Source organism: Cheilinus undulatus, linkage group 19, assembly GCF_018320785.1.
Source record: "Cheilinus undulatus linkage group 19, ASM1832078v1, whole genome shotgun sequence".
NCBI lineage: Eukaryota > Metazoa > Chordata > Actinopteri > Labriformes > Labridae > Cheilinus > Cheilinus undulatus.
In genome coordinates this window covers 33,267,919-33,282,900 of record NC_054883.1, presented here as the reverse complement: position 1 = coordinate 33,282,900, position 14,982 = coordinate 33,267,919, and the positions used below count along the sequence as shown (strand labels likewise).

The following is a 14,982-nucleotide window of genomic DNA, read 5'->3' as shown; positions in this document are numbered from 1 at the left end:
TTAAAGCTTTTTTAAAGGCCTTTTCCTTACGAATCTTACTATGATTTCCTGAAAATGCATCCGTCCTGCTCACTCTCCTTTTAGAAACTAAAGAAAACTCCTCTCCACTCCTCTCCCTCCTCCCTCTGTTCCTCCCTCTACTAACAATCCCTCCCTCATTCACTCAGTCACTCCTTCACTCTGCATTCAGAGCCCCTTCTCTCTCTCTCTCTGTCTGTCTCTCTGACTCTTTACCTCGATCATTCCCTTGTCGTCTCTGAAGCTGGAGGAAGGATGCTGCCTCGCAGGCTCCTGGCTCTGCTGGGACTCCTGGTGCTCTGCAAAGGTAGGAAAAACACCAACATGTCTTTTTAATGAATAAAAATAGTAAGAACTTTTTTCACTGTGAAAACTGGAATCATCTCAGAGTTCTCAGAGAGAGGACTGATCCTGCAGCACAGAGACAAAAACACCTGTAGCTCTAAAAAAAAAAACCAAAACAATGAAAGTGTACGGCTGTGAATAGAAAAAGCTTAGGTAAGTACTAGAAGATTATTTAAAGTTGCTCCCCATTAAAGCATAAATAAAAACTTGCTTCTGTTTCTGTCAGCTGGTGTAAAAATAAACTAAGTCAGGACCACACTGGCTCCTAGCTAGTCATTGGGGTGACAAATGTGTGTGTTTGGGGCTGGATTGAGGCCATTTCAACCTCTTGTTTTCACAGCAGGGAGGGTGGTGAAGGGATGAGGTGTTTTTTATAGCAGCCTGATCCTATTGAGGGCAGTGTCGGACTCCTCTGTGAGCTAATTGTAGAGCAGGACTCCAGAAGACACTGGGAAGTACTGGTTTGATGCCACACGCTCTTTGTAGTCTTGTTTACAGCTGGACTGTACCATTAGCCAGGAGTCTGGGCTATAAGATGTGGTGGTAACATTTTATAATAAGAAACATAAAAAATGACACAGTTACAAGAGAACAAAGTAACCAGTTAACCTACAGTAAAACTGGCATAGTTACAAGTGAATGAATAAATAGGTAATGACTGAGTATTGATTAACTATCCAACAGGATGATCACCTAAAAGTAAACAGCTACTTTGTACACTTTGAGTTACTCACTAATTAGTCATTAAATAAACATTAACTTAGTCAGGTCCTCATTAATCATCTAACAACTAAACAAAATGTTAAGTGCCTTATCTAACTGTTGTCATCTAATTAGTAACCAGTCAGTGTCCAATTAATTTAGTTTCTTACAATTGGCATATTAAGTAGTGATGAACTACAACTACTACTACTCATTCATTCCCTGGTTAAGTAGCAGTTACTCTTTCCATAGTTAATCAGAAGATATTTACATGTTTGTTTCTTGGTTAACTAGAGTTTGGATAACCAGCAGTTTGTTTATCATTAATTCCCTGATAAACCAGTGGTTAGTTCCTCTTTATATCCCAGATTAACCAGCAGTAATTCAATCATTCCTTTCCTGATTAACCAGCACCTATTACTCATTCAGTCTTTAGTTAACTGGCAGTTAATGAATCATGTGTTTGGTGGTAAAGCAGTGCTTGGTTACTCATTATATCCTGAGTTAATGAGCAGTTATTTTATCTTCAGTTAACTAGTATAACTGGTTAGTAACAATTCCGTTCCCTGGTAAACCTGGGATTACTAACTGTCTATTCTTGATGAACAAGCATTTAGTTATACAATCATTCCATGTTAACTACCAGCGAGTCACTCATTTGCTTTCTGGTAAATCAGCAGTTAGTTACTCATTTGTTTCGTAGTAAATTAGAAGTTAGATACTCATTTGTTTCCTAGTAAATCAGTAGTTAGATACTGATTTGTTTCCTAGTAAATCAGTAGTTAGTTACTTATTTACTCGTTAGTTACTATTTGTGTCCTGGGTTTTTCCCTGGTTAATCAGCAGTTGGTTAATAATTTGCTTCCAGGCAAACCCGTGCGAAATTACTAATTATCCCGGATTCACCAGCAGTAATTCAATATTCTTCCCTCCTTACACTCTTAAACACTCCCTATAAATGAGGAGGCTGGGGTGGAGGAGGTTAAGCTTTGTCAGCGGCAACAGTGTGGTACATCAGCATTGATGCAAACAGGGATAAGTGACATACGTCATATTTAAATGGACCGCTGTGTTAAGAGAATGAGCTGTGATTGGCTGTGGGAGCTGGGAGATGATAATCGGGATCAGCTTGGCATTAACTACTGTGTCTTGCATGAATTTATGCAAAGCTTCATTTATTTAGCAAATTACTCAAAAATAAAAAAGTATTTAGAAGTATTATTCAGAAACAGTGGCTAAGTATATAGTTATAAACCATATTAAAGCCAATATATTTGCCATAGCTGTCATCAACATGAGTGTTTCACATTGCTATATCTAGATTCAGAAAAGCACAGGGCTGTCTGGGAGCCACTACAGCATGTCTAGCAAGAACATGAAAAGAAATGGTCCTTCACTTAAAATCACTTACTGAACAAAGTGGAGATACATGCTTCCTCCTTTTCTCTGTAAGTGTTGGTTTAATGTGGTTTGCTTAGCTGAATGCAAATTAGAGGTGAAGAACTCAGTAGTATGCAGGAGCACATAGGCAGCATCATCCAGGTCCTGATTTAATGGGCCCTGAATTAGCTTTTCATAACTGTGCCTGGATTAAATGTCCACTATGGGGTGCTGTAATGCCTGAACATAACTGAGGTCTGACAAGGACAATAGCAGGCCTCTTTTAACAACTAGTTGTTGGGGAATGACTGAACCAATCAGCATCATTTATGGAGAAAGAGGTGGTGACCACGGAAGTGGTCTAGTTGAAGCAACTGCAAGCCTGTAAACAATGGTGACTGGTGAAGTGATTAGTGTGGATGCAGCTATAGTGGCAGGTTTATCAGAACTGGACAACATTTCTTTATTGAAAGAAGAGCGAAAAAAGCTTGTATTGGTGGAAAGATGTTTGGTCTATTTCTGACCAGCTTTACAAGAGTTAAATTACCAGCTGGCTCCACTGATAGCTAGAAACAATAATGACTGCCTGCTGGGCTTAAGTGATGTAGTTTACTCCTCAGTGGTGGCACAAGAATAAAATGTCATATGTTTTGTTGCTCTGATAGGCCTGTTAGAAATATTTACATATCTTTAATATCTAAAGCTACATAATGAAAGACATTATACTGTTTGTAAATCAAAATGCTTCCCACCAACTAAAATCAAGTCAAAGATCATGTCCTTGTTCCACCAACTGCATGGTCCATGTCTCTTGTTCCCTCCTTCATTAATGTGTGTTAAGTCTCTTTGTCTCTGTCGTGATGTTTAGACTGAGAATACCGAGCCAAGACCGGTCACCGGAGGTGGTCGGGGCTTTCTGCCAGAAAACAGCACTATAAAGTGTTACGCCTATCATGCCTGCTCAACAAGGGTTACCGTTTCAAAGAAACATTTCAGGCTAAAGTTGGAACTAAAATGGATTGTAGCAAGTATGTTTATCTAATTTCTAGTCTAAATATCTTAATACACTTATTTTTGTCCAGATAATCATGGCATTTCAAGATATGAAAAGTAAAAATAAGGCCTTCACTGCTTGCGATAAATTAAAACAAATCTTTTTACTTTCTATGAGTAATTATTGTCTTGAAATAGTTTGTTTTCAGGACCTTTTCTTTGACTTTAGATTAAAGTAACAGCAAAAATTTTTGGCGTCCTAAAATAAGACAAATCCACTTTCTAAGGTCTCTGTTTTTCTGGTGTAGCATCATTGTGACTCAGAGTAAGTCCTCAGCTAAAAGCTGCTAAAGACTGAGTTAAGATAAAATATGCCAAGAAAAAAAAAGACCTGATGATCTTGACTTCAGGCAGACTTTGGCCAACAAGATGACGTGACTTATGCAAACATGAGTCAGTCACTCTGTTTACCTGAGACCACTAAAAGGATAACACCGACTAACTAGATTGACCAGCCAGTCTCAGCTAAATCTACTTTAAATATCAATACATTTCTCTAGAGTTAATCCAGAGACTCTCCTTTATGTTATCAGCAGCTTTAAATCCATCAAAAGGAAGCAGAAATGCTCCATCATTACATTTCAACTACGGAGAATAACCATGAGAGTGGGCGTTCTTCAGTGTGAAAACCACCATAGGCAGGCTGAAGACACTTTAAATAGGATAAAGGGGACTCCACATTACCTTGACTGGCATCTTAATCCCAACATCATTGAGCTAAAGACGTCTTACTCAGCGGCGTTTACCAGACTAAGGATTGATCGCGGCGTTTCCAGTCAGACGGATTGAAACTTAAACTCAAAGTCTGGATTTGGAACCTGTTCAAACGGCGAGCATTTAGATAAAAACAGGGTCAAAGGTGCTCATACAGTCCTTGTGAAACCAAATCCGGTTAAAAAACCATGACTACTGGAGTTTAAAAGACAACACTGTTTATCTTAATGAACAGCAGTAAAACACTATTGAAAGAAAACTATGAATGTGTCTTAAAACTGGCATATACAAGATTATCTGCTCTTTATGTTGAGGAAACATTGATTCTCCAGTGAGGTTATATCTTTCCATTTTATTTTGCATTTCCAAAGCACTAGTTTTTTTAGTCCACGTGGACAATGGGAATCAACTCTTCTGTGGAGGAAGCATATGAAAGGAAAAAGCTTAGATGTACAGCTCTAGGAGCAGAAGATGGTTCCAGGATGCTGGAGATCACTGTTCAGCCCTGTGGAGGTGTTATGGGACTAACCGGATGAAACACTAGCAAAGGAAGGTTCTCACTTGACGAAGTGCTGGCTTTATGCCACCCATCAGTCTGCAGGGTTGACTTGTGGAAGCAAACAGTAATGGATTAGGGATTTCTTCTCAGAGCGCTGATCCTTCCTGTAGGGCACAAGTATCTGGTGTCTCTTCAAAATCACTGTGTTAATTTCTGGATCCAATAATGCCAAAGGGATGTATTTATGCTGAATTTTAGATTGATTATTTGAGTTATTGCTGCACTGCTAGGCCAATGTGGTCTGCAACCATGACTTAGAGCTAGAAGACAGCTTCAAAGTGCTTATTCTGTCAGATATACAGTTTAACACTGTTAGACATTAGGCAATATCAGGAGTGCATGTACAAAATGACTCACTCACTGCAATTCACATTTAGTCGTCTTCTCAGTGTGAATAACTCACTTAAGGTGAACTATTAGGATGAGAGATTTTCCAACAAACTCAGATCCATCTTGCAAAGTTTCAAGCTGATGAGCTGTTCCCAGTAAAAGAATCATTCAGTGTCTGTCCAGGAGAAAGAGGTGGTAGCTATGGATGGCATTAGTTGAAGTGACTGCAAGCCTGTAAACAATGAGCGAAGATATACAGTAAGCGTGGCAGACATAACAGAACTGGATATTTAAAGAAGGTTCTTTTCACCTGTTCAGGAGAGCCCTGAACAGGCTCAAACGTGGCTGGAGGGGAGTTTGACCGTTGACGTGTTGCTGTTAATAAGTGCTAGGGAAGGCAATTGGGCCAGTGTGTTTTTTAATTGTATGTTTTCTTGCTCTAATTGGCCAGTAATGAATGTGATAGGCACCTTTTGAGATTTTTTCTTTGAAAGGATCTGGGTTTTTCTTGTGCAGACAGCAGGTTAACTGTTACCCAGAGGTTGCTCTTTATTCCTTGAGGCAGACAGCATGTTGTAGTCACATGTTTACTGATGGGTTTAAGGGTTGAACTTCCTCTGAATGGCGCATTAGCATAAGCATAATTAATGAGAAATACATAAAGTGTATATGGTGGATAAAATTTATTCTCAGCTCTCTTTCTAATACATAAAACCTCTGCTGTTTTCTGTTTAGGTCAGGAGGAGAACGGGGCGGATGAGTCCTGTGATAACTTCACAGACTTAAACCTGTCGCACTGTTTCATGGGAACCAGCCTGTACGTCCGCCTGCTGCTCTACACCCGGTACAACCTCGACTGTGGCCGAGAGCTCAACCACCACCACCTTTCCTCTCAGCCGCTCCTCAGGCTTCACCTTCCCACTGTCTTTGTCATCCATGGATATCGTCCTACGGGGGCGCCCCCCATCTGGATTGACCACATCGTCCACCTGCTGGCCGAGCAGGAAGACATGAACATCATCGTGGTGGACTGGAACAAAGGGGCCGCCAACCTCAACTACTTCACCGCTGTGACCTACACCAGAGATGCTGCACACAACCTGACGGGTTTCATCATGACCATGGAGGTGATTTAGAGATTTTTAGTCTCTTTTAGTTCAATGTTTGGGGTTTTCAGCACATTATAGGAATGATACACAAATCTAAAATCCCATTTAAGACTTTTCAAGAACTTTTAAGACCAAAACCAAGAAACAATCTTCATTTCTCTTCTCTGTAGCTTTGGTGTTTTCAGCTTTTTCTGGGTTCCAATTGTCCCACGGTTAACAGGTTTTCAGTAAATGCTGCGAGTCACCCAGTAACTACTGTTAACCTGGACTAACCTGGTTATGAGCTTGAATTTCCTTGTTTTCTTCCTCTCTAAAATTCAGAAATGCATCAAGTGTCATCTGCAACTAAGCTTCTGAGTAAAATTAGATTTTTAAGGCATTTCATAATCCCAAACAAAGCAGCAGTCTGCGGTCTGAAAAAAATGAAGCCAATGCGAAAGTGCAAAAGATTGCAATACAGCGAGTGTCCACTTGAGGCTGGCTGCAGCAACACCGAAAGATATCAAACTGTGTACCTTCACTGTAAGTTGAGTTCTGAATGTTTTGTTTCTCCAGGATGAAGGAGCCTCTCTGAGCTCGGTTCACCTCATCGGTGTGAGTCTGGGAGCTCACCTGGCTGGATTCGTAGGAGCAAACCTGAAAGGAAGGATCGGACGTATCACAGGTATAAATAATAAAAAAGGAGAAACACTAGCAAAAAATACTTGATATAATTAACAGTTGGTATACATACGTACAACTTTTTTGCATTATTTAGATTGTTCAACGTTTCTTATATACAGGAAAACAACACTTTAAAAGGAGTTAAATCTTCAGAGAGAAAAAGTTGTAAACACATTTCCAGAAAGGCAAACACAATCAGTTTCATCCTATAAATCTCTTCATGTGAATCCTCTTCAAGTATATCTTAACATGGTCTTGAGTGCAAATGTCTGATAAACAAAAGTGCTAAATGGTATGGAAAAATGTGTCCTCTTGTCCTCCAGGTCTGGACCCAGCAGGTCCGATGTTCACCAGTGCTGCAGAAGAGGAGAGGCTCGACCCCTCAGACGCCATGTTTGTGGACGTTCTTCACACCGACATGAACTGTGAGGGCCAAACTCTCAACGACCAGTATATCAAACAACAATTCAACATGTTAGACTGACACTGAATCTGTTTTGTTGGGTTTTCTGTGCAGCTTTTGGGCTGAGAGGAACTCATGGTCATATTGACTTTTATGCAAATGGAGGAGCTGACCAACCAGGGTGTCCTAAAACCATCTTTTCAGGTATAAATGCACACTAAAGTTTAAACAACAGGCCTTTAAACACAATCATTAAACTATGCTTACCGCAGAAATTTTTCTCTCTGGACATTTTACCTCAGAATGAGAGTAAATTAAAGAAATGAGGACCCCATTTTAATTACATTTAAGGTCTACTGGGGGAAGTCGGCCTCTTCTTTTATTTTTAACTCTTTGGAAATGAGTTTTATGTAGTTTGTAGATGGTACAAAGATTTGTCCTACTCTTTAAAGTAGTGTTATGCCCCATCTAGAAGTGGCAAGGGCCCAACATAAAAAAGACTAAGATTAAATGCATGCTGTTTTTGCATGCATTTAATCTGAGTCCATTCAGTATCTCTGAATGTTTCTATGCAGCAAAAAATTTGACATAATTTGCATTTCAGACAAATATGTTCCTGCTGAGAAACGTGAAGTGAATACAAACCACTTCTACTGCTTGGATTTGATACAAAACACTCCCATGATGCATTTGTGCTCAGAGTAATATCCCCCTCATTCTCTTACAGGTAAATCCTACTTTGTGTGTGATCACCAGCGCTCCGTGTTCCTTTTCCTGTGCTCTCTAAACCGGACCTGCAGCCTCACTGGTTACCCCTGCTCGTCCTACAATGACTTCCTGGATGCCCGCTGTCTGCAGTGTGAGGCCTTCAAACCTGCGCCCTGTCCCGTGCTAGGTTCGTGGTCAGACGTTTTAGAGTTTTTGCTCTCTACACTAACTGATACAGGTCATGTGTCTAACCTTCTGTGCTCTCTCTTCTGCAGGTTACGACATGAGCCGGTGGAGAGAAGCTCTGCTGCAGCTCGGACAGACCAAAGTCTTCTTCAGCACCACAGCCACGCTGCCCTACAGGAGTGAGACACTCTGAATTCTCGCTTTAGTTTTTACAAATAACAAACTTTAAATGTTAATTAATGGTCAATGGACAAAAAAACTTAGAGTGACAGGAATTTAACAATCAAAACTTGTCTAAGCACGGATCAGAAATATGACATTACAAAAAAAAGTTTTAGGTGTTTGTGAATGCTCAGACTTTTTCTGTCATACAGGCCGAATGACCCCATCTTGAGACCAGAGATGTCATACAGACATCACATTCCTTGTGTGTGTATTTCACCCATGTTGGATGACTGTCACAATCACTGGTTTGAAGTCAGCAGGAACACCAGTCCAACTTTTGACCACTTCTCTCTGTTTGAGAACTCTTCTTTTCACAACCCTTTGTCTTTTAGAGAACAGAAATCTCTGACTGCTCATCTGCAAAAGCTGCAGTTGGAGAGTAATGCATTACAGCTAAAAAATAAAAAGCACATTTTAAGGTTTTAAAGGAGCATGACTTGTTTATTTTGAGTTCCGATTTTTCTTACTTGTGCAGAGGAAGTTTTTATATGCACAGGAAATTTGAGCAATCAACTAAAGATTTAAGAGCAAGCACAAACAGAGAACATATAAGCAGTTTATGAACAAAGGCAGGTTTAGAGGGAAAGTTTGAGGAGAAATCGGAACCCGTGTCATGCTCTCTAAATTAGGGCTGGGTATTGCTAAGAACCTCACGATTCAATTTGATATCGATTAGATATTGATTTAAATGCTTTGATGTTGATTCAGTAAGAAGTAGAAATACACAAATGACCTGTTGACAATTTTTAATAATTAAATTCATGCCCATGTGAACATTTGTGGTAGGTCACCTCACATTTTTTAGCAATAAAACATCTGAAAATAAAAATCTGCACAATAATAACTTGTTTGTGCACAAGGAGTACAAAACTAAAAAACATGACAGTTCTGTATAAACACTGAAAAAGTAAAGTGCATGTAAACTTCAATAATATTTCCCACCCCTACTCTAAATGTTAAAATACACTTGAGTTTGCAACAGTAATGATTTCATAGTTCGGACACTGAACCTTATTTATATTTGTACTTCTTACTTGTGATGGACCACGATTATTCTCTCCCATCACCTAGGGTTTCTGTTGCCAAAGATCCCTGTTTGTCTAGACCAGGGTTGTCCAAACTGTGGCCCTGGGGCCAAATGCAGCCCGTGGTCCATTTTTGATTGGCCCGCAGCAAATTCTAGAAATAAAATAAAGTAATTGCAGCTGTGGCTAATTCCAAGCTCACTAGCAGCCATTGTATACAAGCATTCACACAAGAAGTAACCCCTTTCCCTTTAACTATCACATACTCATGCCGGTCATGCAGGTCAGTGGAAGAGCAAAAACATCTTTCCCAACATGAAAAGCTTTTAGGGTTGTTTATATTCTCTATTTCACAAAGAAACATGGTCCAGTTCTAGTTGAATGGACACATTGCTAAAGCTTTATCTGAGGTAATCACCGCATTGGAGGCAGCCGTTACCAGCAGCTTTCAGTACAACTAAACCCCACCTGTAGCACAACTCTGTATGTATGGCTCTGAAAGGAGTCAGTCAGTCAGTCAGTCACATACAGACCCATGAGTCAGGCTGACCTCAGCTGTCAGCCAAAAAAGGATGCTTTCCTGTCATTTAAAAGGTTTCATCTCATTGTTGATAGATAGTTGGTTTTATGGGTCAGAATATTCCTCGGACTAAAATACTGTCTGTTTTGTGTTTTGTGTTTCAGAGCTGAGCTACAGAGTGGATATGGTCACCTGGAATCAGTACCTCCGCTGGGGTGTCGTCTACATCCGGCTGCACAGCGGTAGAAACTTCACTGAGGCTCGAATAGACCAGTAAGTCTGTCATCCTACAATCATCCTACAGAGGTGTACATTACACATAAATCATTTAATTCAACTTGCTTTCAAAATAATCAGAACTTTTTAAAATTACACTTTTCTTAGTAGCAAATCTCTAAAAAACATATTAGGAAGCTTTTATCAAGAGAGGAATGATGCCCCTCTTGGAGACTATTTTCGGTGCCAGATGAATCCATAATTCGTGCTATAGAGAGAAAACTTCTCCTTTATCTGCATCACCTTCTGGAATTTTTCTAGGATGGAGCTATAAGAAGCTTAGCCAGAGAAAGGAGACGTTAATGAATGCTTTCTTTCTCATTTAGATAACAGGATTAGCTGGATTAATTTCTAGTATAAACATCTTTAGAGGTCTAGTGGAGGTAAATCTTTGTCTTTAATCCTACCTGTTGCATGTGATCACCCCACACCGAGAGTCAATCCTGAAGACCGCAACGGCCTCATTTTACTGATATTTTTAGAAGTTAAAAGTCATCTGCTGGTAATAGAGACATCTCTTTTGTTTGCAGTGGAATATCTAGCTTTACTCATCCTGCATTCTGAAGCACCATTCACCTTAAATCCTGGTTTTCACCCCTCACAGTAAGCTGCTGAGGTTCGAGCAGTACACCTCCACTCGGCTGCTGGCTCAGTTCGACGATGATCTGCAGCAGGTTCAGAAAATCTCCCTGAGGATCAACACGGGTAACGTGATTGGACCTCGGTACAAAATCAGACTGCTGAGGATCCGCTTCACTCCACTGGATCGCCCTGAGAGGTCAGTCTTGCACCCACAGAGCTGCTGAAGTTACAGACAATAAGCTTTACAATAAATCTGAACATAGTCTAAGTTATATATAAAAGCATGATGATCATATTCCAGCTTAAAAGAATCAGTCACAAGAATATTGATCAGTTAAACAAATATGTGGCTGGTTAATGTTTCAGTTGTTTAAATTTAACGTTTTGTATGCCAGTATTTCTTTAAAGTAAAAAGTAACTCAGTTTAATAAAACACAAATTTAAAAGATATTTAAAGGCTCTTTGTTAATGTTATAAGCTTTTCCCACAGGTCTTCAGTGAAGAAGGCATCATGCATCATGCTTAGGACCCTTCCCTGTCAGATGTGACCCTGAGTTCTTGACACCCAATACTCCATAATTTTTTTGTTTTTATTCCTTACAAATCGCAGACAAACTACTACACACTGTCTAAATTGTGCAGCCCCAATTTTTTAAAAGTTGGGGGGCTTTGTTTATGTTCTATTATATATTGATGTTGGACATTTTGTCCTTATCAACCATGCTTTATGTTGTTCAGGCATTAAACATCCCTGCTAAATGTCTGGATTATTTTCTTGATTTAGTGTAAACAAGAAATATTGATAACTTTGACAGTTACAGAAAGGACCATGGGTCTACCTTCCTATTTTTTGCTTGATTAGCAGTCCTAAACTTGCCGTCAGAGTATAAAAACAGAAGCACAAAAACCTTGAAACAGACACATTTGACAAAGTAGCTGCTTATTAATAATCTGTTTACCTCTTTCAGGCCTGTGATGTGCCGTTACGACATCATCATGGAGGAGAACATGGAGGTTGCTTTTCGACCTTTACCCTGTGGCTCTCGACTTTGACTCGCAGACAGGACCCTCCTCCTCTTCCTCATTTTTTTCTTCTTCTATGGAGTCACATCCAGCGGAGGGTCTCCTGGACCCTGGTTTGACTTCCACAGGAGTGGCTGCAGCCTCCACCCTGGATTATGAAGACAATTTGGCTGATGTTGTGGATTACCTGGGTTTCTGGAGAATGACCATGTGGTTATGGATATTTGAAGCCACAGCACTGCTGTTAACGACAGGCTTTTTATTCTTGACTTAACTGTTATGAGTCAAACTGTGAGATCTGGAAACCCAACAAGATACAAAGCAAGATAATGGAAATGCTGGGACTTCCATCATAGTGAAATTTGGTCTCTGAATATCCATTGTTGTCTCTGGCTGCCTTCTTACTCCAAATACAGAGCTACCCTTCACTCTATAGGGCAAAAACTTATTTCACTTCTCAGCCAAAATCCATGAATGAAGCTTAGCTTGAATTAGCTCAAAGAGCTGAAACAGCTGTTTTTCTGAACACTTTAAAGATGCTTGTACCAACCAGGACAGTTGTGATAACAGTTTTAATGAGGCCTGTTTGCATTAACCACTTCACCCAAAAAAAACTCAAAATCTGAGTTTTTGATATCCCCTTTTTAAAAGAAATTATTTATTTTTATGTTTGGTATTACAACCCCAATTCTGAAAAAGTTGGGGAATTGAGTAAAATTTAAATAAAAACACAAGTCAATGATTTTTAAGTGTCATCTTATTCACAACAGAATATAAACAACATATCAGATGTTGAAACTGAGACATTTTACTATTCCAGGAAAAATATTAGCTCATTTTGAATTTTTTTTTAGCAGGAACACATCTCAAAAAGTAGGGACAGGGCCATGTTCACCATTTCCCTCTTCTTTTAACAAAATAGGCACTAATGTAACCCCATACCATTAGCGATGTAGACTTTAGAACTGGGCCAGGATAACAAGCTGGATGGTCCCCCTCCTCTTTAGTCCACAGGACAGTGTCTGTGGTTTCCAAGTAGAATTTCAAATTTTGATTGATATGACCCCAGAACAGTTTCCCATTTATCCTCAGTCCATTTTCTACGAGCTTTGGCCCAGAGAAGACAGCGGCATTTCTGGATCCTGTTCACGTCTTCTTCTTTGCATGATCCAGCTTTAACTGTCATTTGTGGATGGCACGGCCAACTGTGTTGACAGACAATGGTTTCTGGAAGAGTCCCAGAGCCATGAAGTTTCCAGTACAGAATCATGCCTAGTTTAATGCAGTTGTCTAAAGATCACCAGCATCCAATATCAACCGTCAGCCTTGTCCTTTGCTCACATAGATTTCTCCAGATTCTCTTAATCTTTTGATGATATTATGGACTGTAGATGGTGGGATATTCAAAGTCTACATTCAGAACATTTTTCTGAAATTGTTCCAAAATCTTTAGACCCAGTTTTTCCAAGATTGGTAAACCTCTGCCATCTTTTCTCTTTAGACCCTGCTGCTCTAAAATGCTTCTTTTATGCCCAGTTATGTCACTGATGTGTTGCCAATCAAGCCAATTAGTAGCAAAATGCTCCTCATGGGAGTTTTTCATTAGTACCACTTACTTTTCCTGTCTTTTTGTTGCTCCATCCCTACTTTTTCAAGATGTGTGGCTGCCATTAAATCAAATGAAGTTTCAACATCTGATATGTTGTTTTGGTTCTACTTTTAATAAGACATGGGTTTGTATTGTTTTGTGAAATTTGCAAATCATCGCATTCTGTTTTCATATAAATTTTACAGTGTCCCAACTTTTTGGAACCAGGGTTGTATTTTATACTTCAAGAGGCAGGACTTTTCTCTGAAAAATGCTAACTTATGTGGAAAACAAAGACAAGTTTTAAAGCTTTAACATAAAATTGGGATTGACCAAAGTTATTGTGAGATGAGATCCTGCCCCAAGTGGAGGAGTTCAAGTATCTCAGGGTCTTGTTCACAAGTGAGGGAAGAATGGAATGGGAGATTGACAGGCGGATGGGTGCGGCATCAGCAGTGATGCAGTCTCAGCATCGGTCTGTCGTGGTGATGAAAGAGCTGAGTCAAAAGGCGAAGCTCTCGATTTACCCGTAGGTCTACGTTCCTACCCTTACCTATGGTCACGAACTGTGGGTTATGACCAAAAGAACGATATCTCGGATACAGGCAGCTGAAATGAGTTTCCTCCGCAGGGTGTCTGGGCTCTCCCTTAGAGATAGGGTGAGAAGCTCGGCCATCCAGGAGAGATTTGGAGTAGAGCCACTGATCCTCTGCATTGAGAGGAGCCAGATGAGGTGGCTTGGGCATCTGGTCCGGATGCCTCCTGGACGCCTCCCTGGCGAGGTGTTCCAGGCAGGTCCCACTGGGAGGAGGCCCCGGGGAAGACCCAGGACACGCTGGAGAGACTATGTCGCTCAGCTGGCCTGGGAACGCCTTGGGATACCGGGGAGAGGGAAGTCTGGGCTTCCCTGCTTAGGCTGCTGCCCCCACAATCCAACCTTGGGTAAGTGGAAGAAGATGGATGGATGGATGGATGGATGGATGGAAAAGTTATTTTTTTATCCATCCATACATTGCTTCTGGTTATTTGGGGTCGGGATGTGTTGGCAGTAGGCTAATAAAGTCCACCCACACATCCCACTCCCCAGCAACCATTTCCATCTCCTGGGGGGATCCCTAGGCAAACTCAAGCCAGATGCGACACAGTCCCTCCAGTGAATTACAGATCTGCCCTGAGGTTTCCCCCTTGTTGGATGCACCCTGACGACCCCCACAGGGAGGCAACAAGAAGGCATTCTGATCAGATGCCTGAATCAACTTGGGTGGCTCATTTTAAAGTTTAGTTGAGCGACTCTGCTCCATTTTTTTGTTTGCTACTTTGCAATGGCTTCAGGGTAATAAAGAACAGAACGCAAAAACATGTCACTTTGTGTGCCTTGTTCAGGCAGCTCTCAGCCGTTTTGGTTTGCAATCCTCCTACAAAAGGCAAAACTAAAGATTCTTTCAGAATTAAGAAGTCAGAAAGTTTTGGGGGTTGGACCTGAAGGTTTAGAGCTGCTGCTTTAAGCTGCTATGAAGTTTGTCCACAGATATAAGGGGTTCTGCAATAGTTTTGTATAAAGGTGTGAAGATAT

General features: G+C 40.5%; 1 protein-coding gene across 1 annotated transcript; it reads left to right on the top strand.

Annotated features, from left to right (window-relative positions):
* The first annotated feature begins 219 nt into the window (after positions 1-219).
* On the top strand, positions 220-12,356 carry lipib (lipase, member Ib). The gene is made up of 10 exons (XM_041814518.1): positions 220-325; positions 5,837-6,228; positions 6,766-6,874; positions 7,197-7,298; positions 7,391-7,480; positions 8,004-8,171; positions 8,260-8,349; positions 10,105-10,213; positions 10,821-10,994; positions 11,767-12,356. Exons 1-10 carry the CDS (start codon positions 274-276, stop codon positions 11,849-11,851), a joined length of 1,371 nt encoding a protein of 456 aa, XP_041670452.1. The 5' UTR covers positions 220-273; the 3' UTR covers positions 11,852-12,356.
* Positions 12,357-14,982: the final 2,626 nt, after the last annotated feature.

Coding starts and splice junctions, on each gene's coding strand:
- lipib (XM_041814518.1), top strand. CDS start 274: ATGCTGCCTCGCAGGCTCCTGGCTCTGCTGGGACTCCTGGTGCTCTGC. Junction 6,229..6,765: donor GTTTCATCATGACCATGGAG/GTGATTTAGAGA, acceptor TTGTTTCTCCAG/GATGAAGGAGCCTCTCTGAG. Junction 10,995..11,766: donor CCACTGGATCGCCCTGAGAG/GTCAGTCTTGCA, acceptor TACCTCTTTCAG/GCCTGTGATGTGCCGTTACG.